Source organism: Semicossyphus pulcher, unplaced genomic scaffold (assembly GCF_022749685.1).
Source record: "Semicossyphus pulcher isolate SPU_LCO1_2020_fin unplaced genomic scaffold, fSemPul1.0.p SCAF_2, whole genome shotgun sequence".
Lineage (NCBI taxonomy): Eukaryota > Metazoa > Chordata > Actinopteri > Labriformes > Labridae > Semicossyphus > Semicossyphus pulcher.
Window position 1 is genome coordinate 25936953 of NW_027211693.1, and position 27403 is coordinate 25964355.

Sequence of the window (27403 nt, forward strand, 5' to 3'; positions counted from 1 at the left end):
AATAACACATGAAACCATTTACATCAAAGTTTTCCAATTCAACAGCATGAGGATGGTGCCTTCAGAAATTCTACTTGGTTCTCTTTGGAGTGGTGCTGGTGGAGTTTGACCAGTTGCCTTTGAATTGTCCGTGTTTAAATTTGCTTTATTTTATCTTCTAAGACGTAAAAACGTTTATTCTTTAGTCTCATATTTTTTTATTTTAGCGTTAAACTTGTTCCAGCTTTGCTAATGTGGTCACGGTTACTGTTGCAAGAACATCTTTGCAATTGTTTTGAAAACTACAAAAAAAAACTACTCACTACAAAATAAAAGCACGTTATGAATAAGTTGTACGGACACGAGCTACTTTTTGCAGTGCAGGAAAATGAATGGATATTCATGGAATCCTGTGCGTCTCCTGAGGGACCTGTGGGTGCGCTCTGAGGGTGTACACTGCAAAAAATACTCATCCCGCGAGTCATTTGGTGAAGCAGTGCGCGTGAAAATGTTCCATTTCTCAGAGATGAACACTTCCCTCAGTTTAGATTTTAAAATGTCACTTCTTTTCTGTATAAAACAGCTTTTTTTTAAAAAGAAATGTTTGACATTTATCGATAGATCTTTTCTTTTGTGAGCGATCTGCTGTATTCTGCCTTGTTGCGTTTTGGCATTTTTGTAATAACTGAAATTTGCCTGCAAATAGAAAACAAGAGAAATCATCACGCCGCATGGTGGGGGGGAAACAAGGAGAAGGAGAAATGAGAAACAAATAAATAAATTGAGATTGAGAATCAACAGCTTTCCGAGACGGGCATATTTTTTGCAGTGCGGCTAATGCTGAAGTCATTCTCCCTCTCATACAACAGCAGCCAAGGACACGAGAGCATCAGCAGAGAGAGGGGAAAGAGGAGAGAGAAAGGTGCCTCCTCTCGCCATTGCGATCACTGTCTCGCTGCTGAGCCGATGCTGGTGTAAAAGCTGCTCTAACAGGAGGCGAAAGGAGAAGCGGGGAATTTAACTTCACACACGGACAAACCTATGTTTGGATTTCGGCTCTTTTTCCCTTCGCCAATGCAAAAGGAAATATGCAGCGAAGCTTCACCATCCTCTACACCAGTTTACTGGGGATGTGCTTGGGTTCAAGCTCAAGTTTTCCAAGTAACATCAATATAGGTGAGAATTGCGCACACGCACCAGACCCTTTGTTTCTTTTTGCAAGTTGTATCTTTTTTTATTTGAGTGTTTCTCCTGATTTACCCTCGGGTCCGCTGTGTCCAACATTAACTCCTGATTCTTTGCTGCTCAACAGGAGGATTGTTCCCAACAGAATCGCACGAATATGAGGTTTTTCGTTTCGCCCTCTCTCACCACCAGGACATCCCCAAACTGGTGCCGCAGGTGGATATGGTCAAAATGGGGAACAGCTTCTCCATGACATATGCCTGTAAGTAATATCACGATGGAAGCAGATTATAATTGCTGGCATTTCCCGTCTTCTGTCTGTTCAGCCTGTTTTCACTCCCCCTCAATCTGTTTATCCACTTCGCAAAGCGCCAAGAACTCCATGCGTATACCGTTAAAACCTGAGCAGGCTGTAATCGCATTTATGATGAGCCTACTGAAAAGACTCCCGTGTGTTGGTCGGTTATTTTAACTGTTGCGTGGGATCGCGAAAGACTTATTTTCTCTGCTTTCCTCTGCATGATTGCAGCGTGATTTTGCGCTCCGGGGAAGCCACGGGGCTTTTCAAATCAGCCTCTGCAGCGGCAGTGATGATCCCACAGTCATATAACATCAGGTTTACAGCTATATGAATTATAAAACGGATGCACAGATTCTGCTTTTTCATAAGGAGGTGGAAACAAAGAGCCAGAGCGCAGATCAGGGCTCTGAATCGATGGGAACAAAGAGGGGAAAAAAGGCTCTAAATGCATTTTAAATTAGCCACAGATCACAATCCGATTATCATTTCTGGCAGAACACACATTTATAAAACCCTCCCGCCCTGCAAGCTTTGCACACACAATACATATTTCAACTTTTAGATCTGATCTGCAGTAATGTAGCCTTTTCTTATATTAAACAGGCTGCTGAGTGTCTTTAATGAATGTATGTGGAAGTTTTAGATTCAAATGTATTAGTTCACTTCAATATTTATGGTCAACAAGGGCTTTAAAAAAAATCAGCATTTTAAATCCTTGGTCAGAGAAGTTGGATTGCCATCCTCCTGTGGGGGATAATGCGTGCCATTATGCCAGCCAAACAATTACTCCATGATAGCTCTACAAAAGAAATGACACTCTGGATTGTTTCTTCTTTGTTAAGCGATGCACTTATCCCTCCTTTGTATTCTGACAAGATTTTGTGGCCACTGAGACTTTTTAGCTGCATTTTTTCCCCCATTTCATCTCCTCTCCTCTGACAGAGACTGTCGTCCACTCACATTTGCTAAAGTGAAGTCAAACACTTCCAGGAGAAACCCTTTGAAAACTCTGCCTTCCTGTTTGTCTGCCTGTTGGGGGCATTGCCTCACTGGAAGACATTTGATTACGTCTTTCAGACGTCAGTTGTTGTATTTCCGATTTGAAGCATGTCTGGAATTTACAAACTGGTCTTTCTTCCATTTCAACTGCTGGGTGCTGCCACAAACCAGCCGCAGCTCACAGAATAAAGAATGGAGTTGAAAAAACACAATTACAAACATTACGATAGTCTAACTGAAATGGTGTGAGGAGCGGACCCTCCTTCACCGCTGGCGCCTCAGCAGTCCACACAGTCCACTTGTTGATTGCTGTATAGTTCTACCCAAAAGAACAGATACATCTATTATCCCAGCATATTCAGCCTTAAGTACAGATAGTAGTAAGGAAGTATCTACACAGTGGACACATTATAAGTTACAAATAAACTGACAACTTAGCCTTTTAACATTAAAATACTTCATAATCACTCACTACTGGATAATTAGCACTAATGGAACCCGTAAAATATTGTAATGCAATAAATTAAATGCTGCGTTTGTTCAACCACACTTGAGCTAAATAGATAAAGTGAAGTAGTATCAGCATTACTAGCAAGTGATGTGATGTAGTACGTGGTGTTCTTTCTTCCACATCACCATAATCCTCGTGATTTGTCTGATCCTGGAATTCAAGCGACACCTACTGATAGCACGTCTCTGACTAAAAATAAAGTTAAGACAGTAATGAAGTCAAACCACAGCTTAACCTGGCGCATGGGAAGACTAAGCTCTGTCTTCAGTACTGGATTTATTTGATGCCAGATAAAGCGGCACAAAGTTCTAGCTGTGGAAGTGACGGCTGCTTTTTTTGGTGCAACCCTTGATCTTGCTGCGAGAAATGGGATTTTAATCCCTCCTTCGGGGCTCTACGCAACCAGGTGAGCAGCAGAGCGCTCTCTGACATGTTGCAAAAGACATGAATGTCCTGCTTGTTCCAGCTCCTGTCCATGTGTGGGCTTGTATAGCAACGGGAAGGTTGTATAATCTTGAGCTCAGGTAACTCTGCTCTCCAGGAGTCAGGAAGCTCGCCAAAGTCTTGTAGATACTAAGCATGGTGACCACAGTGTCACCAATGTTGCACTGTTTGTAACATATCCATTTGGCATTCCTAATTGAAGTGTGGATACATAGGGGTCTTGATGGTCATGATTGATCCAATTTTCACTGCTGGCTGATCCGTCGAATGCAAGAAGGTGGCCGGGGACAGACAGGTTATTGCTCACCCGCTGTCATGGGTCAAAGCCTCCAGTGACCAGGAGACTGTGAAGATTCCTCACCAAGGCTTCAGCCACCCCCTTCCGCCCCAAAAACTCTGGAGCCCGTTGTTCACATTAAAAGGACTTCCCACCAAATCACAAACGTGCATATGTTGCAGAGCATGGGCTTCTAGTTGTCCCAAATGGAAGAACCTTGCCAGTCGTGCATACTGGGTGGATTTTCCTTCTGGAGACCACTCTAGAAGGTGAGGCTCATCCTTAGGGAGAAGTCTCAACCAGAGAAACACGATTCGTTTGTCACTGGAGAGGGCCACCTTCTGTTAGCAACTAAAGTAAGCAGTTCAGGTTATTTTCCCTGGTACTGTTCAATACTGCTTTTTCTTTTTATTGTGTTGACTGCTCAACCTCTTCAGCCTGCATCTTAAAGATGGAAGACGAGTCTTCTACCGTCCTAATCTCTGCCCCATATGCCTCAACTTGGATGGGGTTTCAGACCAACTTCCCCTCTCATCTCTTGAAACGGGGCAGTTGGGGCCTTGGAAAATAATTAATATCTCAATATTATAAGATGTTCCATCATCTACTCTAACTGTCTGAGCCTCAAGGAGGATGAAAAGATTGTCCTGTCTGGACCTTGCTATAACCTTGGGGTTTTGATAGGGAAGTAAATCACCATAGCTTCTTGATGCAGTAATGCATCTGAGCTGAGGGAAAGGGAAATGTAGTGAAAATACAGGCCTGGACATTGTGACTTAATAGCTCCATATTTTACTGACATGAGTGATACGATCTTGGCAATTTTTAGCTTGCTTAACAAAGAGACCTATGAGCCACGGCCCTATGAACATCTGGAAGACTTCAGCATTATCACTGAAAATGTTCAGTCCATCCATGAGCTACGTGATATGAGTCATGATAAGTTTGTGCAGTGGAGTGCTATCCAAACTGTTTCAACAGAAGCTCTGGTAATCAAGTTCCCTTTAACAGGTTGAGTATTTGATAGGAGCTATTTAGAGAGAAGAAAATAATCTGGTGTCTGAGATGGTCCTATGCTCAAAAGGCTACCTTTTTCCAGGGATGTCACAAGTTGGTCAATCATGGTGCCTATATCCTGAAGTGGGATGGGTCAGGAGGAGGGGGGTGGGTGCAATAATGACTTAGTCCAAGTGTAAACCCAATGGACAAAAATATTACACACAACTTAAAGGGCTAACATTGGAAGGCTTCATTATCACTACTGCAAATTTTAGGTCCATCCATGAAGTCCAGAATTTGTGCCATGGCTTATCGGTTTGGAGGGTGAAACTGTTCAGTGGTCTGGCTGGCTTTTCAGAAGATCGGGTAATTGAGTGCTCCTCAAAATGAAGGGTATTTCATAAGAGCTATTCTGAAAGAGGAAAACCACCTGGTGCCTGGATGAACTATATTTCATGGTATTGTTGAAACTTGAGTCCTGTCTGTGGGAATGGGACTCGTATGCTGACGTGATCATCTCTCCAATGTGATGCTTTAAAGATAGACTGATAACTGGCTCAGACAGGCTGGTCTTAACCACCTTAATGTTATTGCATTGATCTACATGCTCTTCACTCCAAGACATCACCATTAACGACCAACTAAGTGCTCGAACTACAGATTGGATGTGAGTCTGTAGGACCTCATTAGGTTCCAGGTGTTAAATCATGACAGGGCTGATGACGCACCTTGCACTTTGATTGTTGTTCTCTTTGCGTCGTCCTCCCCCCAGCCCTCTGTAGTGTGTGAAGCCCTGGCTTTGAAAGTAAAACCTGGGGTGGCTTTAACTCTGGTTCTATCTCTATTGTTACCCTCAGCAGCTCATCATCTCTGCTTACAACGGTTTGCTCCATTTTCAATCCATTTCTCTGAATGCCAGAAGGACTGTAGGACTGTAGTTGAATCTCTTGTCGCCAGTCGTCAGATTGCATGATGATCTACAGATGTTTCTTCTTGGCTGAAGGCTCTTCTGTAGACTCGTCTTGATTATGCTGGTTACTAGAGATCCTCTTTATGGTGGCAACCCCCAGTGTCTGGGTTAAAGGCCCAGTTGGAAGAAAGTCTTAGGAACGAACTCTCTGATCCTAAAACTTTTCACTATGTTGACTAGCGACAGATGTTTAGTCAGGGATCAGGCATGAGGTTGTTTTCTGGCGTATTTATTAAATACTGTTACTATGCCAGTCAACACACACCTGTCTATTGTTTGTTAATTTATCGTTCTATGAAAAACAACTGACAAGAAAATTAGTTTACCAAGCACATACAGCTTAAAGTAAAGAGACAAATAATGCCAAATAAGCACATCTCCATATCCGCCACCGAGGTTTAATGTAATGTGGTTGTAGCAGCTCTTATGAGATTCAGTTATGAGTTTAAAATTGGATTTGAAATAAAGCATTATGTGCTACAGCACTCACGTAGATTTATAGACGTTCAGTGCTGGCTGCTGCCGCATGTTGAACACACTCACTAAAAGGAAATTTACTGTTGTTTGTCAGAGTAAAGCCCGAATATCCCTGCACTTTCATATGATATTGTATAAATCTCCTACCTGTCCATAAAAACACAGACTTTATGAAGTCATCCTGTGTAGATTTGGCTTTATATGGTGTGTCATTTTGCAGAGAAGTCTTTAAAAACACAATAAGAGCTGCGAAAGACCCCAAGCAGTACCCACCTCCCCCCGCCCGTCCGAGCCATTTGAGCTCGTCAGAGCTGTGTAATGAAATGTAAACACACCCGGGATGCCCTCATTAATGAGATGGTTCTGTGCTCGGAAGGGAATTTTATGTGAATATGAGGGTCAGGCGACCTTTTCCAGGGATGTCGCAAGTGGATCAAACACGGTGCCTGTGTCCCAAAGTAGGATGGGGGAGGAGGGGGTCTGCAATGATGTCTTAATCACAGTGTAAACCCAACAGAGGAAAGCATCACACACATATCGGCTTTCTAAGAACATTTTGGCAAATTGGTCTCAAATGGTACCTGCTTTTATCTCTTTAGATCCTTGGCGAAATAAAGGATTTAAATATCCACAAAGGTAAAATATCCTTTGATGAAATATTTCTGCCTGAAACTGATTACTTGATCAAGGATCACTGCCAACATTCAGAGCTTAAATAGGAACAGTCACTATCAGCAACACAAGAAATCCAGATTTTCCTTCCATCCAGTCGCCCCTTTCAGCCATCAAATGTGACATCTTTTCTTCGTAGTGTCACGCCTATCACTGCAGTCCCTGACTACGATGGTGGGCTGTGGTACAAGCATGTCAGAAAAATTCACAGCAGCAGGAGACGGCAAAAATGAAAGTGACACCTCTTCCTGCTGTGTGTCACTCGTTCTGAAAGAATATTTGGATGTGGAGGCTATAGAGACGTGCTTGTAAGAAAAAGAAGGGCTTCGGGGCCTGTTTATAATGAGTCAGATGAGAAAAGCAGCCTATTCCTGGGCTTGTGCGGAGGAGTGCGAGCGTGTGTACATCTGGGTGCCCGTTCTGGCATCTGTGTAGGATGTCATGAGTGAGTGGCGGTTCACCTCTGTAAGCGCGTGTGAGTGAGGGAGCGTGCCCGGGGGGCTCTTGGGGTCCACGAGTGTGAAAAGCAGCGTGTGAATGGGCCCTTGTGCACAGGGATGAATGGAGCTCCGGATGAGGGTGATACTCATCAGCTGGCTCTTATGACTTGCCACTTCCTTCAGGAGCAAGACCTCCCACTGCAAATACACACACATACAGAAAAACACACACACATACGCAGGCGCATACACACTTGACGCCACCTGCGTAAAGAGCGGTGGAAAAGGGGCGAGAGGTTGGGTTGAGCAGAGCAAAAGTGAAAGAGGAACAAAGAGAGAGGAGAAACATAACGCATAGAAATAATGAACGGCAAAGTGATTCATTTTATGTCCCAGCGTTGGAGTCATCAGGGTAGAAATGACGGCATAATGTGGTTCAGGATACTGGAGCTAATTTGCATTTTTCTGTCTTCCTTACTTTCACATCCAAAAAGCAAGTCATTAAGGGCTGGAACATCTGTATTTTTAGCATGTATTTTACAGACCGTTGCTCTTTCGCTATACAGGCCTTTGTTTTTGTATTCTCAGTCAAAGCACTTCCTCGACCGGCTCATTTTACATGTTTCCAGTGGTTAAAAATAACTGCCGGGGAAGCGGTGTGTACATGGAGAATATTAGTCACTGTTCCCCTCAGTTAGATATCACATTACCATAATCTGCTATTGACTTGGTTTATAATAAGGACGTCACTGAATCGCTAGCTTCATGTCAAATCCCCTGCAGGCTCGCGCCTATATTATCTACTTCTCTCTTTGATATCCTACATGTGTGCGCGGATGTTTAGGCTAAGCTTTGGCTATTTTTGGTTAAAGAAAAACCTGCCTGCAGAAAATCACACCTAGCAACAACATCAAGTTTGAATGACATGTAAGCTTCATGAGTCACATTTGATTCTGTGTCCGCTTCAGCCGTTCTGATAACAAACCTTTCATTAAGGCTAATTAGCGTTCAAGGGAGAGACGATTTGTGTTGTCACTGCGATGCAGGCGGAAGCATTTTCCCAGGTCTCTGAAGGGCGGTTAAGGAGGACTGGAAGAGGATCTTTGAGGCAGCCGTGATCAATGAGCTGAGTACCACACAGAGGCCTTCTGAGGTAATCATTAGACACAGATGAGAGGAGGGGGGCTGCTTCCGTCCGGGCGGGCCTAGAGGATAGATATGAGTAACTGTAACAGCTAGAGGTCAAGCCAAGGGGTGGTTGAATGTTGCAGTTAAATCAGGACTTGGATTGTTGGCAATAGATTATAATATCAGTGATGCCGGTGATACTCACTGTCTATAATTAGTGTAAAGCAGGGGTCTCCAACAGGTAGCTCGCAGCCTGGATTTTAGTAGCTCGCCAAGAGGTTCAAAGACTCAAAAATGCACTTTGAAAGCCTCTTCCCACTTCAATTCCATCAAAGACACAGATGTCCCGCCCCCTGCAATACAAAATAATATGAGAAGCCTATCAGTCAATAAACAACGGGGTTGCTCCTCGCAAGTTTGTCAACATCTGAACCTAACCAATCACAGCAATGCTGCAGCAACCTCCATCAACAGGTCGGGTCAGTTATGCTGTACGCTAGTTGAGCTAAAGTGAGGAGTTCGGTGCTATTAGCCTGTTTAGCCACGTTTATGATGGACGATAAAGGTGGTCACACCAAGATAAAGCAGAAAACATTATATTTCCACGGGGAGTGGGAAAGCAAGTTTTTATTCACAAGTGTGTGTGCGTCATCTGTGGTACCATCGTTTCAGTTGACAAAAGAATCAACATGGAGCGCCACCAGCAATTACAAAAAAGGTTGGAGACCCCTGCTGTAAACATTCAAGTTATAACTGTGTTTTATAGTTATGGATGTATTTATAGTTATACATAAAAAACAGATGGTGAAAAACTGTTTGCTTCAGTTTTTAGTCTTTGAGTGTAATGTTACAAACAGCTATAAACACTGATAGTTTCAATCGCTCCTCAGAAGGAAACATCAGGTCAGACAGCAATGGAAGGGTTTGAAATGGAAGTCATTTTGTATTTGTATTGACTTCTTAGTCATAGTTAACGAAAAACATTGTTGAACTTTTACTGGCGGAGGCTTAAATAGAGGTCAGCGATTGGCAGAGAAAATATATTCAGACTTGTCCAGTTGTGACTCAACATTCAGGCCCGGTAAAAAATAAGAGACCACTGCAGAAATATGTTTTTCTCTGGTTCTTCTATTTATAGGTGTGTTTCTGTTTTATTGGATACAACATTTCTCTTCCAAATAAAATGTTCTCATTCAGGTTTTTATTTGCAGAAAATTTAAATAACAATGGATAGATAACAAAAAGATGCAAAAACAGTTGCAGAGCTGAAATAATGCAAAGAAAACAAGTTCATTTTCATTTTTAACAACAGAATACTCATGTTTTAACTTACTTATCTATATTTGATGGATTAACCTGATTTTTAATTACAGCTTTCATGCATCTTGGAAGACTTTCACGTTGCTGTTGGGTGACGTTGGGCCACTCTTGGCGCAAACGATTCAAGCAGCTCATCTTTGTTTGATGGCCTGTGAGCATCCATCTTCCTCTTGATCACATTCAGCAGGTGTTCAATGGGCTTCAGATCAGGACTGGGCTGACAAGCATGACATGTAGAGAGAGATGCTGACTCAAGCAACATTTGGAGTGGTGTCTTCCTTTTTTTTCCGGAGCTGTATGATCATAATTCCAGGTTATTTCAACACGTTTGTAAAACTGTCCATCGTTCTTATCAGCATCATGCTCACCAAGTTAATTACTGCATCAATGCATCATTTCTAAACAGACATCAGATGTGGAAGAAGTTATTCAGTCATTTAGATCAGTGGTGCCAAAACAATGTGTACTTTTGTAATTAACTGACTAGAGAGATCAGAACATTTTACATTTGGAAAGGGAGGAAAAATTATACTGATGCCAATATTTGATAAAAACTCAGGAGAGTTCACAATTTTTAACAAAATAAAATGGGAAAAAAACATCAATCAAATTATCTTTTGTCCACAGACATTTCAAAATATTCCAAAATAATTCAACACATTCATTCCTCTGATCTTTACAAACAATTATGATTGTCCTTTTAATTCAGTCCAAGAAAAGGAAGAAAAAGTAATTTGTCCTGCCTCACTAGTAAGAGTTTGGTGATTGCTTTCTCTTTCAGTTCCCTTGCAGAGCGGCTCCTGGCTCAACAGTTCAGTTAGCTCGCCATTAATCTCCCATCAAAAGGAGAAAAAAAACAAGGCCAGAACTTGAAGCCACTGCTTCCGTATGTTGTTATCTTATGACCAGGCACTTTTCACCATATACGTGCAAACTACTTATAAGGGGAGGAGCTCTAATTGTCTGTTAATAGTAGCTTTAGATCAAACTGGAGGCGTGTCTGACCTCACCTGAAATCATCCTTACATTCTCATTGCATTGATGTAAATCAGTGACGCTGTGTGCCCCAGTCACAGCAGCTACTTTAATGCATTCACAATAATAAAAAATAAAAGTGTGCAGGACTAAAAAAAAATGTAACTATCCATAAACATGAAAAAACTCTTATGTTACTCCTATGTCATGGCTCCTCGTGTGTCAGTCTATTGCAACATTCACCTGCCTTAAGTTTTCCTCACCAGGGTTTGTTGCTCTGACTACTAAATAGGAATCTGTGGGAGCATGTGAGGCTGCTTTGTGAAGTTCTCTGCTCACACACACACACATCACACACATCACACACAATAGCTGCAAGAGACAGAGCTGGAGCAGATGCATTTAATGTATTATTCAATGCAACACATCCAAAGCTATCACTCCATGGAGTTATAAGCATAAATATGTAATAATAACCCTGCAGAAAAAAAGACAATTGAACTGATTCAACTGTTAACGACTGTAATGCTTGAAACAAAAACACTCCCCTCGCTATAGGAAGACAGTTAAAAAGAAATACCGTCTTCTTTCTTATTCTTACTCTCTCTTTTTGCTCCACTTTTCCAGTGGCAAACACCAGCCCGAAAAGAGTCTCAGCTGGGATGTAAGTGCTAAAAGGAAGGGGGGGTTGTGGGGTGGAGGTTGAGCTGCATTTTCAGACCCGGTGGCTGGTGTCAGCGAGGCTCTTGGGTGTTGTATTTCACTGTGTAGCTACTGTGTCAGTCATTGAGCTACAACTGTGCTGACTGACTTCCACAGTTCATGCATGTTCAGAGGGATTACCGAGCATTCAGTGTGTTGTCGAAAAAAGAGGCGGACGAATAGCAGATCGCCGCTCCCTCCTGACTGTTCGGAACATGACAGTTATTTGTCGAGGAGAAACAAAGAGAATGGGGGAGTCGGAGAGAAAGAAAAGAAACTGACGGTTGTTCTCTTGGGCTAGAGTCTGGCAGGTGCTGGTTTGATGAATGAGAGGGCTTGGATTTTCTTGCTCCGAAGCGCCAGGGATAGAGAATGGCCCATAGCAATCAATGTAGATCAGCCAAAACTGCTCCCAGAGTAGCAGAGTGATAGAGTGTGGAGCAGGAGGGGGGATGGAGTGTTTCACTGTGAGGTGTGAGGAGAAAAGGGAGATGGGATGTATACGGAAGAGAGACTTATGAATGAGAAGCTGTCATTTAATCTCCGTTTCCTCTCCATGACAATTTTCAAAATAAAAGTAACCCCAGTGGCCATTTGAGAATACAACAGTCTTTGTCTCGCATAAACACACACATCACTGATAACTGCGTCCACTCTGTTTCTATTTGCTCCCCTCATTGTCTTTCTAAGCCCTCTCCGAATCCTCCTCTGTATTCATACAGGCTCACCAAGTATTTAAAACAAATCTGCTGTCCCTGGAGGTAATGGCAGCTGGGACGTGGAGGTCTGAGCCTAGACGTGTGGGGCTGGCAATTAGAAAACAATGCGTTCGGGGGGAAGAGGACCAGGATTGGTGCTGCGGGGTGGAGGTGACGAGCGCCGGATGACGGCAGCTGTCACGTTTTGTTTTTTTCCCCAGCAAAGACAGCAGCGGAGTCCCTCTTTTGTCGTACAGCACATCTCAGGAGCTTCTGTGTACTTTAATGAGGAACAAAGTCTACAAGCATATTAACCACTTTGACATAGTGTAACTGTTCTAACAGTGACAGCACAAGACTGCTGCTGTCATCTCCACGGCGCAGATGCTCTCAGTACTAAATATCTGTCTCAACATCAGGCCTGCAACAGTTGCTTAAAGCCAAAGTGATCACAATAACAAACAAAAAAACACAAATAGATAACAAGGGGACATCAATATAATAGATTCTACGAGGCAATATAAATGTGTCTACCACCACAGATTTTGCCATACAGTTTAGCCTCTCACTTTTATCTGTGGGTGTATAAGACTCTTGTGACTAATGTTATAAATCTGTGAGTGGGACTACAACCAGATGATGTTGGATTTATGGTGTGCTGCTAAACCCCGCCCCCCTTATTTACTGCTGCTACGCCTGTCGGGCTTTCTGTTTGTGCACGGCTCAGCAGTTTACAATTATAATGGTGGCAGAGGTGCTGCTTGATATTCTTGTAATTTGTTTTAAACATTAAGCGTAAAAATCCCGCCTTGAACTGGCAGTGTAAAAGGGGCAAATGTGTCCTTCATATTTCGATAGCATATTCTGCTGTCGCTAGCTAACTAGATAATCGCCATTAGCTCTCTGAGAGTTGGTATGTTTCAAGCCCGACATGTTCTGAAATGAGAACCCTGAAACAGATCTCAAACTTAGCTAACGATATGTAATTAGGTTCAAAGAGTAATCCTCTATAGTATTCTTAGCATCTCTGTTAGCATTGCAAATGTTTGCACTTCACCATAGCAGATAAACACACTGTTTAATTCCATCCTTGTACACTTGCTCTCGTGTCTTTAGTTCTGAAAACACAGAAAGAAATGTCAAAATGTTTCAGACATTTTAGTCCCATGCACACACGTTCAACATGTAAAGAGATCCAAGCATGGACAGGCCTGCTGAGCCTTGAGCTGCTAAGCTATGACTGGACATTTGCTGACTGGAGGAGGGGTTTGCAGGAATTTAAAGTTGTAATCTTGAAGATCTCCGTTTGTTCTCTTTGGCGGCACCTATGGTGATTAACGGTAATTGCGGGAGCACACTTCCCAGATGTACAGACAGTGTTGCACGTTTGGCTCCGGTTGTAACTCTTGATTTTCCTCGCTGACGGTCGCTTTCCTTTTTAGACTGTTTGCCTTCATTTGAGCGTCGAATTTGTTTCTTTTTCTTTGGATTTTCACTTATTTTTGAAGTTGTATCTGTAGTCATTGATCTTTTCTTTGTTTGTTCAAACCATAGTAGATTACTGTTTACTCGCAACACTTGCAGACACCAGAAAAGCAGCCGGTTAGCTCCGCCTACCCTCTCTGGCAGACCAACCACTGCTGGCTGATGGAAAACGTGTCACTAACTGGGCGCCGCTTGTAATTGTTTCTGCTAAGGTCGCCACAGACACCCAGTCTGTAATACTACAAATGCAAAGACTTTCATCAGTGGGCCGTAAGCTCAATCACCATTGTGTTACCTCATGCGGCGATACATAGTGACTAAACAGACATTAATTTACATGAAAATCTTCAAGATTATGACTTTAAATAATCAATTTACTCCATTAAGACTTTACTATCACAATATATGTTAAATAATACATAGAGGATTGTATCCATAACGACCGCCTCTCTCTGTTCATAGTACTGTGATTGCGGCTGCTTTTAAGATGCAGTTAATTGATAATATTCGACAGAATTAATTGACAACAATAACTAACTTTTAAGTCAATAATCAAGCAAAACTGACAGATTTAAACTTGAAACATTATAATATGCTGCTTGTATTCATAGACGTCACCTCAAAGGATCATCATGGGAATTATAGTTGGATTTTTTTACTATTCTAATACGATAAAAAATAACAAACAATCATCAGTGACGATCTGTGTTGCTTGCAGCTCTATTGAGTTGTAAGAAAATGGATGCAACATTTTCTGCTACTCAGACATTCAGTTCAGGTCCATTACAAACACTTCATTTCCCAGTGGCTCGACTAGAATTTGCTGAAGACAATTGCTAATTTATACAGCGGCTCCTAATGAATTAGCATGCAGGCTGTGTGTTTACCTCTTCTTGCTCCGCATATCCACCTCCATCACTTCTTCTGTCAGAGAAATGAAAGTGTGAGAGCGGGACCTTCCCTCTGCACCTGTCGACACTGATAAGCAGATGGGGAGATAATTGCGAAGGGATGACGGTTAAGGAGATAATTGGAGTTTCCATACCCCCCGATAGGAGCTGGTCTGGGCTGGGTTTCTGACCCGCTGCCCAGGTAAGCATTTATTCAGCGGGCGGCGGGGCTCCGCTGCAAACCAGATTGGGAATGTGGCGAGAAACAGTGAGGAGGAGAGACAATAGCCTAGCGTGACGGGGTTAGAGAGTGAGACACGGGAAGGGAGAGATATGTTCGGAGCCGAGGGGAGTGCTCTCACACCCTCGATTACCCATTTAATGAGGCGACGCGCTGCCATTGTTTTATTACTTAGAGGAAATAGGAGGAATCTAGATTTCGCCGTGTGGTCCCCGTGTTTCCCACCGCTCGGCTGGCATCTGTTCTCTTTGTTCGCAGCAGTCTCCCTATCATCTCCTCTCAGAGACGCTAATGTTTCTGATTCTTCTCCTCTCAGACAACCGGCTTTGCCTTCTGTCTCACTTTCATTTTTTTCGAGACACGCTTGCTTTTTGGCTTATCCTTATTAACCTTCCATTACCCCCTTTTCAACTAATGTAATCTCCCATGAGTATCCGACGCTGCCTGACATTAATCTAAGATGTGTTTGGCTGGTCAGCTGCTCTGATCGCTGCTATTCCCACCAGCGGAAGCTCCAGAGAATAACGTCTTCCTGTCTGCCGTCTCTCTTTATTTTCTTCATTTTTCTCCAGCTCACCTCCTCATCTGTCTTTTCCTCCTTTCTCTCTTTGGTCTTTCTTTTTTGCCACACACACTGGTAACAGCGGTGACATAAACACAGTTTTATTGCTCCTGCACAGGCGGTAAATCTCCCTTAAGCTTGAGGAGCTAAAGCTGTTTATACCCAGGAACAGCGAGTGCACCTCTCTGGAGCGCAACACTCCATGGGGAATATGGGTACCCAGAGAGGTAAGAAAGCACTGAGGCAAAGCCCACGTCCTCCCAAAAAATGCTCTTGACTCAGTATTACGGCACATGCATGGATGAAATTATCTCTTTTGTCAGTAAATTGAGACGTTATCACTGAATGAATCATCTTCTGCAGAGCAGTCGTTTGCAGGAGATCCCACAGATCCTCCTCTGTCATTTCTGCAGACATTCATGCAGATCCACGGTGGAGCTGCTTTTCAGTCCCCAGGGTCCCTGTCCTCTGAATAGTAGGGGATTGATTGCACTGTGTGAGTCATGCTGTGCTGGAGGCCTCGCGGAGTAGGCCACCCCCGCCCATCACCTGAGGGAATCTTCACAAGCACAAGTTGTGTGTGAGGCGCTCTCATGTCACAACCAGCGAGACTTTTTTCATTGAGGTTGCAGCGAGTGCGTGCCCCCTTATACTCATGTATATGCGTGAATATCGATATCGGCTCTTGAGCCCAGCCTCTCATTAACAGAGCTGATTGGCTTTGCAGAAGATGGATGGGACCAGAGGGACCACAACATGCTCTCTGTTTTTATTACACACATCATCTGACAGTTATTAGCCATGGGTGGCTGAGTGGAGGATGATTGTGTGCGTATTCCAGTGTCTGGTGTCAGATGTGTTTATCTCCCCTCAAAGTGCTCTGCGGTTGATTGAGTGACCCTTCACCCTTGTGGAGATGGTGTATATTACTGCTTAATGGGACAGCAACCTCCCGCTCCTGTCATCGCTCTCATCTTTCAAAAGGAGACCTTAAACTGAATACAGGAAAGATACTATAGCATACCCTGTAGGTGTGAGGAAGTAAAGGAACTGCACTGCAGTCAAAATAAAAACCTGTCTTCATACATACAGTCCTATCTAATATATACCTATATAGTATATACCTATATCGTATATGGTCTATCAACTGGAAGGTTGGCTCGATCCCCAATTGGTGCAGTCTACATGTCGAAGTGTCCTTGGGCAACACCATAGACTGTATAAAAAGATGGACAATATGGCAGCTCCCTAAAAGTGAAGCCAAAATATCTCTATCGCCCCCTGCTGACTGGCTGCAGTAAAGGTCATAATGCCCGCCACCTCCATGTTAACAGATGGGACATGAGTCAAACTATAAAATCAAAATACACGTCAAATACATTTTTTTTTCTTGTTAAATTGTTAGTTCTTATCATGCTTATTTATGTCCAAGTGTTTATGACAAGTTTAGTTTTAAATAGTTATTTGAGGCTATAAAAAGGGGGTGTTACATCATGATTGACAGCTCTGTTGACAAATCCGACTCCTGCAGCCGATCTGTTGCGGATTAGCAGAGAGGAGGAACGGTGAGAGGAGACGTAACTAAAACAATCACTACAGTCATTGAAGTTTCTATAATGTGACATGTAGTGTAAAAAGTGCATTTTTATATATATAATGTATTTATATCAATACATCCATTACAAAGCTGACAGTAAAGAGATCAGAGGAAATGAAGAGAGACTGAGATGGGGACTGAAATGCAACAAAGGTCCCCAAATAGACAGTGCTTAACCCAAAGGCCCACACCTGCAATCTGAGCTGTCAGGTCCTCCACAAATCAAGTTCGACTTCATTTGAGATGAAATTCAAATTATTCTAATGAATTCAAAAGCCCTCCTTTGTAGAGTCCAGCCTGTTCAAGAGTTCAAGACAGGACTGTTGCGCCTGTATTACGCAGGCAGTGGAGGTGGTGACAGAGGCTTTGTCAGTGTGACAGTGCTACCGTTGGCAGCGTAACGGTGGAGCTTTATTATAGCTCTGATGCAGAACCTCTGTGTAAAAAGGGGCTTGGATAGCTGCTTTTTTACAAAGTCCGCCAAATCTTTGTAAGGTACCTTTTTCCATTTGCGGTGAAGAACCCAAAACACTTGCACACGTGGCTTCTCAGATGCTTGATAAAAGACACTTCAGGCTGGCTTTGCTAGCTTGGCTGGACTTTTATCTATAAAGTGACACCCGCTAATCTGCAATTGCTGATAGAAGCATCCATAACCCTTTTTGGCAGCCCAGGGATGAGTGTAAGAGTAATTGATAGAAGATAAATGGGAATCAGCAACTTTTTTTAAAACCTACCACCAGTGCAGTGTAAACATGCTGACAAGGACTAACAATGCCAACATGTTGATGTTAAGCAGGCATAATGTTTACCATGTTTTGCATCTCTGTAAACATCTGCTTACGAGCACATTCAGGGTAATAGATGTGCAGAGGTTAGTTCAGGATAAGTGTACATTGTTGACCCACCATTGGTGCTACAGGAGAAGTCAGATGATCACCAGTCAGCTTCATCATCTGGACACCCTAAAGTGCAAAAGAAATGTAATGGCAGTCTGTGTGACAGTGGAGTTGTTGTAATGGTTCAGTCTGGATCAAAATGTTGGACTAACCGACGGACCCAGCCAATCCAAAGAGGCCCCATACAATCTTCCAGCTTCTCCAATGTGGTTTACAGAATGATTAACCATTACCTTTAAGATTGTGGTCGGAAAAAATGACCCATAGTTATTTTTTATATAGTATAAAAATAAGATTAAGTGTGAGAAATAATGCGTAGTTGCAGCCCTATACTATAGAGTTGCGGTTTTCCTATCTGTGTCCCATTTTACTCCCAGTTCTGATTGCCAAAGAAACAGATTTTACCTCCCTGAGCATCAGTCTGACATCCACTGTGTTGTGGTGTAGAGGTGACATTGGATGGACAACATAAACCAGGGCACAGTAGCAGGATTGAAACTCACTCTATGAAGGTGCTGTGTGACTTTGGGAATCAATCTGGCCGGGTTATTCTGCGGTGGAGAAAAGTGGGGCTTGGTTTTAGCCACTCACTCTTCCATTTCATGGTCTTTGTTCATCGAGGCCTAAAGGAAAAGAAAACATCATTTCATACCTTTGGAAAAAGAAACGATTTCATCTGAGCTGCACAGCAAAAAATACGCAGAATAAAACAGTATAACGTTGATGTTTGAATAAGAATTGCAACTTCATGGGATGGCCTATTTCTGTGGAGTCATGTCACCTGACATGTCAGCCCTCAGTAGTGGGGCTGTATTAAAAAAAGACCTTTATGGATGGCTGAACAAGAACCCTACAATCAGCACGCTCCCTCCAGTTGAACCCGGCTTCCTGCTGCTGTGAAATTCCCTCTGTACTGCTGACCTTAATGTTGCACAGGATAATGGCATGCAAGTCCTAGGGGAAGAACATAGTAGAAACCCTGCGTTCCTCCTCCCGCACTGTGTATTTGTGGAGGCATATAATGTAAATAACATCCATATTAAATTTGCGGTTTGCATGCGGTTGCTGTAAACCCATGAGTCCATGTGTACATGTGTTTACAGAGACAACACTCTCAGAACACCTGCCTCTTATTGATTCCTGCAAACCTGTTTCTGGCTCCCCCAAAAAATACATTTTGGAAATTGTTTTGCGACACCACTCGGTACATTTCAATTCAACAGTATTGATTTCTTTTTTTTTTTGACATATCAAGCAATGTGGAGATATTGAAAAAAGCATCACATACACACACAGGAAGGAGCTGCTCTGTAATACCACGGTCCTACAGTCAGTGTAGTGAGCAGCTCCAGTGGAGCGGCTGGGAGGCAGGTAAATGCACAAGGGCACCTTGAAACCTTTGACAGAGGCAGCGTACCAATATATCTGGTAAAAATTGACATGTATTGACATATTGCTCTGGAAGATTTTAAAGGTATTTTTGAATCCTGTTTCCTTTTAATCTTAACGTCTGTGAAAAAAGGCTAAAAGCAGGCTAAAACCTTACATTAACACATTGCTAATTCAAACACACATCTGTCCTGGTAACTTGTATAGCTTCATTATAAAGACAAACCCAGAATTCATTTCTAAGAGTAAAAAAAACAACGGTCAGGTAGCGTTCTGTGAATTTGTAGTGGGCTTAAAACATTCATGTGCGCTATAAAGGATGCAGCATTGCTTACCAACCCTCAGCAGCCCTCCCATCATCCGCAACTTCACATGCAGGAACAACTGTCACAAACACGCCCTCTTTGTGCAGCCGGCACAGACACGTCTGTCATTTGATATTTGGCTCATGCTAAGCAGAGGAACAGCTGCAGGGCACGGGAAACAGAGAACAGGGAAGACAGAAACTGCATGAGTTGTTCCTGACAGCTCCTCCTGTTGTGCGAGTATCTGTCCCTTCAGGATTGGAGTTTTTCGCTCTTTTTCCTGCAGCCCAAAACTCTTTGGCCACACCGAATGCAAATACGTATGCAAATGGGTTGTTCATTCATCGGGAAAGTTTTTTAGAAAAAAGGTGAAAATTTAAAGTCAGGAGACGTTCCAGTGAAGCTTTCCAGCGTCATCTGTATGCATGCTGAAGACTTCTGCTGGCTTTTGGAAACGATTATGGCTTGTTTGAGTGTAAATAAAAATGTGATGCGGTGGAAATGTGCTGCAAATGCTCCATTATTTCCAGGAACTATCTAAGGATTTCGCAAAGCCAAGGCAGTTTTGCAAATTTGCTAATTCCTTGAGGAGAGACCTAATTATGACAAAATGTCCAAACACTCACAATTCCCTCTTCATCTTCCAAAAGTCCTTTAGAAGCTCTGAGCGACTGTAATCCCTGCCAGAGAAACAGACCGCAGCTGTAACCGCGGTGAGGAGACACGCCGTGCCAGGGTGGACAGGTGTTGCCGGGGTCTTCGAGATCACTTCTAGGTCTCTCGGCTCAGCCTCCGACGTCGTTACACATGTGGAGCGGCGCTAACAAGCCGCTCGCTCACAAACACCCTCGAACGCGCCGCTTCTCTTTGCTGCTATCTGACCAAGACCAGAGTCCGCTGAGTTACACTAACGCTCTGTGTCATGCTCTTGTCGAATTAGGCGAAGGCATGCTTCTCTTGCCAGCTCGGAGCAGGAGGTCCGTGCCACATGGCTGCATGTTTTGTTTTTTTTGTTTGCTTTTTTCGGACAGACATTACTGCAGGTATGAGCAGTGAGTCATATTCAGTGAAACACGGTTACCTGCTGTAGGGTAGAGTAATGGGACACTGCACAAAAAGTCAAACAAGCTCTCATTACCTTTTATCCAGGCAGAACATGGAGGCCACAGCCAAAATTGGTCCTAGAAAATTGTAAGGGGAAATATAATGTGTGCTAGAGGAAAGCAATAGCAGAGCGAGTGTCGATTTAATAGCGAGAGCGTGTGCAGACCATGAAGGAAAGATAGTTCTGTTACTGAGTCGGTGTGGCGAGGCTCAAAATGTCTATTTCAGGGCTTGCTTTAAGTAGGGTGAGTCACCAGGCTTTTGGAGCACTAGAGACTGCATGTGTGTGTGTGCGCTCATGTGTGTGCACACGTATTTATATGTGATACCGCTGAATTCGCCTCTCGCTCCTTTTCTCGCTCTCCCTATATCTCCGTCACACACGCGCGCAAACACACACACGTGCCTGCCCGGAGGGTGCAGGTCTGTGACAGGTTAGGCGTTTTGGGTACCGGCCATCCTCGCTCTGTCTTTCCCTCAGCCCCGCAGCAGCGAGTTGGCCCTCGCGCGGGGACAGGCAGCGACTTCAATCTGTTTGGTAAATACTGCGATAAGTAAGGCCCACCCATCGCCACGGCAGAAAATAGCCCAGGCCAGACCTGCGAGTGCAAAGATAGCACGCCATGCTGAAAAGACAGAGAGGACATACCTTCCAAAGAGGAGATCATAAATGAGCTATTTAAAGACATTAGAGGGAGTGAGGGGAGACTGATTGACATGCAGACAATGGAAGAAAGAGAAATGCAGAGACGGAGGGAGAAAAGAAAATGAGAGATGGAAGCCGCCTCCTGCTGTCAGTAAAATGTCAATGGAACCCCGGGGATGCATTGATTAACCTCTCTACTCCTAATCTGCGTTCACCTCCTCCACCTCTCACTGCAGGCAAACACACACGCTGCTGCTACACAGATGGACAAACAAGTCAGCTCCGCATAAACATGCGACTAAGTAGCTGAATGGACGAGGCCATTTGAGCTAGTTTTAAATTACAATTCCAATGAAGATTTTTCTACTCTCTCTCTGTCTCTCTTCAGATTTTTTTGTATCGGAGTGAATGAATAAATGTAGATGGTAGAAAACAATCTTAAATCCTTTTTTAGTGCCACCCGACTGACTTCAAATCAATGTAATTCAATATAGGGCCTCCACTGATGACTACTTCCACCTTTCATTCAGCTAATGATTATTTTCTCTATTCAATGATTAGTTGTTTCTTCTGTAACGCACAGAAAAATTGTAAAATTGATCTTTTTGGTTTGACAGGAAGTCCAACTCTAAGTAATATTCGATCTACTATAATGGCAGAAATGGAAAGCTTCCCAACTCTTCACATTGCAGAAGCTGGAACTGACCGTCTTGTCAATACTTTGACTAATCATTGCACCATTATTTCAATATGTCTTTGTCTCGTCTGAATAAGGAAATCTATGGGACATCATTTAAAGTTCAATCGCTACAAGCCTACATAAAGTCTAGGTGTCATGTAACAGGCAAACAAATCCTACAGTTTCTTGTACTAGATTTGGTGTGCGCCAAAGTAGCAAGTACTGACTCGATGGGGAGTTTTTATTCCTATAATTTGGCCCACACGTGGAGTTTTTCGTGGTTGAATTAAAAAAATTCACGACTCTATAATTACTCTCGGGACTAACCCGTCTCCTCTTTTCTGTCCCGACAGTTTGCTCCCAGTTCTCCAAAGGTGTGTACGCCATCATCGGCCTCTATGACAGGAAGACGGTCAACATGCTCATGTCCTTCTGCGGGGCGCTGCATGTCTGCTTCGTCACGCCGTCCTTCCCCATCGAGACGGCCAACCAGTTTGTGATCCAGCTGAGGCCCGAGCTGCAGGACGCTCTGGTGGGAGTGATCGACCACTACGGATGGACCAAATTTGTCTACATGTACAGCTCTGACTCCGGTAGGACCCTTATTCACTTTTTATTCAATTTCACATAAAACATATTTTTTACACCTTAATATCTGATAAAGACATGTCTTCTTAGCCTTGCTGCATCATTATAAAAAGATGTGACCGTATACATGTAGGTTATAAACAGATGCGTTGTTGATGTTTTATCATCCCCATTGTCTCGGAATAACCATTAGGAAAAAGCATTTCCACCAAACGACGTGCCCATGAAGACGGTCCGCGTCGTTAAAGAAAACACCATTAGCCGTCTTCATATTGCCATGGCGACAGCAATAGGGTCAATCACAGCCATTGTACAATGAGCAGCATCATTTATTTTAGACCAGCGTCTTTTGTACAGACGGAGAACACAGAAAAGAAACATTGACCTGCGCTGAACAGCAGATAAATCACACAATGGGACAAAAGATTAAGCTTTTCATTGAGCGGTCGTCAGCAGTAACCCGTGTCGCTACAGTGCCTTTGTCAGTATCGTGTCAAAAGAAGAAGGAAACAACAAGGAGAAGTGCTGTAGCGTTCAATTTAAACATCTCAACAACCCTCCTGCAGAGGCAGACAGAAATAAAGCAGCACACACCTGTCAGCCTCCTGCCTCCTCCTCTTCCTCTCCTCGCTAGCCAATCAGGTAAAACCTTCCCATAATGCTGTGCCATCTGTCCCAGGTGTTGGGGGTTTTAGAGCATGAAGGGTGTATTTTGTGTATGTGTGCTTATTTAGCGTATGCTAATTTGCATACAGTATGAGGGCAACTTTTATCTTCTCTTGTTTTTGACTTGTGTGAGACGTAAGCGGGGTTAAGTCAGCTTTAAAAGACAGATGCCGTCATGTCACTCTGCAGAGCACGCTATCGAGCAGTGACAGGGAGATTTCACAGTGGACTCCTGCTGTATTGATGCATGAAGGCCTCGGCTCCACACACGTCCCACAGATTTTTTTTATCTTCTGTGATCCCTTCATTATCCACTCGCAAAACCTATCGGCTAGTGTTTGTGTGTTTGTGTGCAGGGTCACCCCTGTGTGATTGAGTGGTGGGATGGAGCCATTGGAAACCGTATCAGTAGTCCTCTGTTGCCTGGATACAACGCCGTAGTCACCCTTCCTACCGGGTTATTTTAAGCCCTTAAGAAAAATCATATTTATTTGTGAGGCATTTGTCTGGTGTGTGTGTGTATGGTTGTTATCTTATTCCAACTTTTCTTATTTTTTAAGCCCTAAAATTGAAAAGGGAAAAAGTTTTCTTATTTCTCATCATTTATGCTGCATTTGTATCATAAATATTTCACATTTTCCAACTATTTTTATCCATTATCTGATGTGGTCAAGGACAACCATTTGCAGTTTTCACTTTCAGCATTTCAGATTTTTATTTTCCTTTTTCTCTTAACATACAACATGTCTTGCTGTCTTACCACGCAGCTTCAGCAAAAAAAAGTACGTCTCATTTTTATTTTAAAAAGCCGGGAAAGAACGGCAAAACAAATTTGATAGCCCATTAAACCTATCATAAACAATATTCAGGAAATGGTTTCCCCAGAGTGTTATTTCTCATGCTCGATTGCCTGGTGCCCAGGTCCCCGTGTATTGCCTCCGGCCAGGAGGAAGATGCTTATGACAGCCAGATTCCATTATGATATTATTCTCTTCCAAGATGCCTTTGGAGGACCTGTTCTTACCTTGGCCAGTCTCACGCGCCTCCCTGTCAGGCTGGCTCTGATTTATAGGGGTGCATCAGCCACACATCTACATTTAAAGGGAGAGAGGATATTCAATGTAAACACAGTGAGGCAGAAAGTGGAGAAAGCAGGAAGGGAATGATTAATAGATGGAAGATAAATGATGTTTTGCATTACTGATGATACTAAGATCATACAAACTTTCATTAACGTACATAACACTCTGTACATGAAAATGATTTTCAAGCACCAATCTCAGAACCCATCGGCTACAGTCTGAGACGATATAACCTCTGGGGACGTGCTCGAGAACGTTGGGCGTGTCAGGTTTAGCCAGCACTGTGCTGCATTGTTTACAGTCCATGCTCGTTTGTTGAACGGAGGTCGAACATTTCTGATGCATTCGAGGAAGACGGGAAATCTAATCGCTGAGTGGCTTTCATGACACAGTGTCAAAGGAATTTTTCTCAAGTTGAATTTTAGATGTAGAGCGGATTGTTAGCTGAACTTGCTGCAGGTGTCTGTTTATAGAGATTAATAAGAAGCTAAATGTGTCATGAGTTATTGTAGTTTAGTTTTTTTGGTTTGTATTTCGTTATTTAGGTTTTTCCTGTTTTTGTATTGCTTTGACACCTTGTGATGATTCCTGCCTTTGTGTGTTTTCCCGCTTGCTTGATTATGTGCCCTGCCCTCATTGTTCTCACCTGCCTCTTGATTGTCTCACCTGTGTCTTATTAGCGTCACCTCCCAAGTTTATTTCGTCTCTGTGCTCCCCTGTGTCAGTGCCAGTTCATTGTTCGCCGTTTGTCTTTGTCGTGAATAATCGTCGTTCACAGTGAAACCTTTGGATGTCCTGTTTCCTCGTGGCTGTTTGTGTTTCCTCCCTTTGTTGGATTTTCAATCGGAGCTTTTCGTTGGATTTGTTTTACCGAGACTCTTAAACAGTAAGCCTTTGTTTGTTGCCTTTTTTGTTTAAATAAATATCTCCAAGTCTGCACTGCAAACGTGAAAAACTCATTGTCAGACGACCGCTGATGGGAGCTGGGATGTGATTATGGTGGATAATGCGTTCTGCCTGCTTTTGCTCTCCACACAGATTGTTTTTCCTGCATGTGCCGCAGCCTGCTGATACGTGATTGGTCAATATTACTGGGACTACAAGCGTAGTACAGACACAAACCAGAAGACTTGTCATACTTAAAATCCACATCCCTGCCTACAGATTCTACACTTCCATGTAGAATCTGTAAATAGAGGTTTGCACTAGCACTAATGTTTGGCTGTCTTGACTGCTCCCCAGCTGTATGGCAAAGTGCTTGAACATAATGTTAATAATGCAAAGGGAGATAAATATATGAACACAGAATATTTTAAAGGAAAAAAGATAATCAATAATATAAAAAGATTCAAATAATTTAACTGTTTTATTGGGACAGAGCCTCCTTCTCAGTCTGCTTGGTGCTGTCCATGGTGCTGAAACCCTCACTGACTCCAGGGCTGGACTCCATTCAAAGACAGTTGCCCACTTCTTCAGTCAGGACCCACTGGCTTCATTCACAGCCATGATAAAGTGCCTCCTCTGTTCCCATGCCGATCATCAGTAACACTGCTACAAGCTTTAGCACCAAGGACGACAATTATTCACTCATGAACAACAGTGGATGGAAAAAGACACCAGGCCATACATTACCATGTTCCTCTCTGGTGATATTTCACCGTTTTTGAGATGCCTAATTTATTTACATGTACTGTTCTGTGGTCATATGTGGAGGTGAAACACCATCCATCTTTGTGTTTCTTAATGACCTGGTGTCAAACAGGCAGCGTGAATTGCCTGGAGAGCAGCTGGTGTGCATTGTAATAAGGCCAAGCAATCATATTTCAGAGGCAGCGACCGCGTGCATCTCTCATTCTTCTTTTGACAGTCTGTGTTGTTGTTGTTGTTCTTCAGCATAAGCCATTATAAAATTTACTCAATATGCAGAAAGCCTGCATGAACATGAACAAACAAACATGGAGGAGGATATGCAAAACTCATCGCGTATACAGGCCTACGGTGGCTTTAACAGTGTTTGGCAGCTTAGTGGAACAAGCACAGCTACATCATGTATTAGTTTACATTTCTAGATTTTGTAATTGCTATAATTCATTTTGGGTAATGGCTGCCAGTCTGCTGCGGGGGAAATTACTTTATTTACTCGGTGGAACAACTGTGACTGCCAGCTTGAGAGGAATCTGATTGGTCTACTGCCAGCAGCAAAAGAGTACAACAGTGAGTCAGACTGTAAATCAGAGCTCAAGATCAATGTGTTCTCTAATCGCCTTTTATTTCCTGTCTTAGCATGAGCCTTTAGCTCATTGGCTGCTCTGCCCCAGTCCTTATGATGCTAAAGTATCTCAGCAGCATATCAGTGACAGTGTAATTGAGTAACGGATCCTGTAATTGGTGCTTGGAGGACGTAAAGCTGGCTGTGAGCGTGCAGTCTGCAATGATGCACGGGCTGATTATTTGTTAGCGTGAAAGTGGTGATAATTTAGCCCGGCGCTGTACGACTTGGAAAAGCACACCTGTACGTGTCAATGTGCTTAATGGACTGTCCCGCTTGTTGTACTTCATCACCAGAGCTACAGGGGAGATTCTGATGGATAAACTTATCCAGAGCCGTTTGCTTTTCTGCACGGCTGATGTTTTTTTCCCGAGATGTTAATTCATCTTTCAGCTCATGATGCAGCTTCACCCAGTATAAGATTAACATGCACATAATTTATGTCTCAGGCTGCCTAATAAAATATAGACACTTACGTGCTGCTCAAATAGTAATTCATCACTCCATTCATCCTTACTTCTGCTATAAGTGCCCCTGCAGAGACTCAGCTCCCGCAGTTTCTCATTTCTTACTTCCTGAAAGTTTTACCTCCCTCTGCTTTTCCCTCCAGGCCTCTCGGTGCTGCAGAAGGTTCTGGACACAGCAGCGGAGAGGAACTGGCTGGTGACGTCCGTCAATGTGGAGACCATGACGGAGGCCTCTTTCTTGAAAGTGTTCCAGGATTTGGACAAGAGAAAGGAGGGCCAGATTATCATCGATTGTGAGACTGAGAGGCTCACTGGCATCCTCAAAAAGGTAAAAAGCTTCTCTGTGTTTTTGCGATGAAAGAGGATTATGTAATTTTGTTGCAAGATATCATGCAATCTCAGCTGAAAGAATGCAACCTCATAACAAATCAAACTTATAAGCTGCGCCTTTGCTCCA

At 43.1% G+C, this 27403-nt stretch overlaps 1 protein-coding gene across 3 annotated transcripts in view; it reads left to right on the top strand.

The window, feature by feature from the left end:
• The first annotated feature begins 608 nt into the window (after positions 1-608).
• The window catches only part of gria1a (glutamate receptor, ionotropic, AMPA 1a), an 86598-nt gene continuing 59803 nt past the window's right edge, over positions 609-27403 (top strand). For all 3 annotated transcript variants that reach the window (XM_069670304.1, XM_069670306.1, XM_069670305.1), the window contains exons 1-4: positions 609-1155; positions 1292-1426; positions 22228-22467; positions 27090-27274. In XM_069670304.1, the coding sequence (XP_069526405.1) occupies positions 1068-1155; positions 1292-1426; positions 22228-22467; positions 27090-27274 (648 nt within the window). In that variant the 5' untranslated portion in view covers positions 609-1067. The remainder of the gene's footprint in view (positions 1156-1291; positions 1427-22227; positions 22468-27089; positions 27275-27403) is intronic.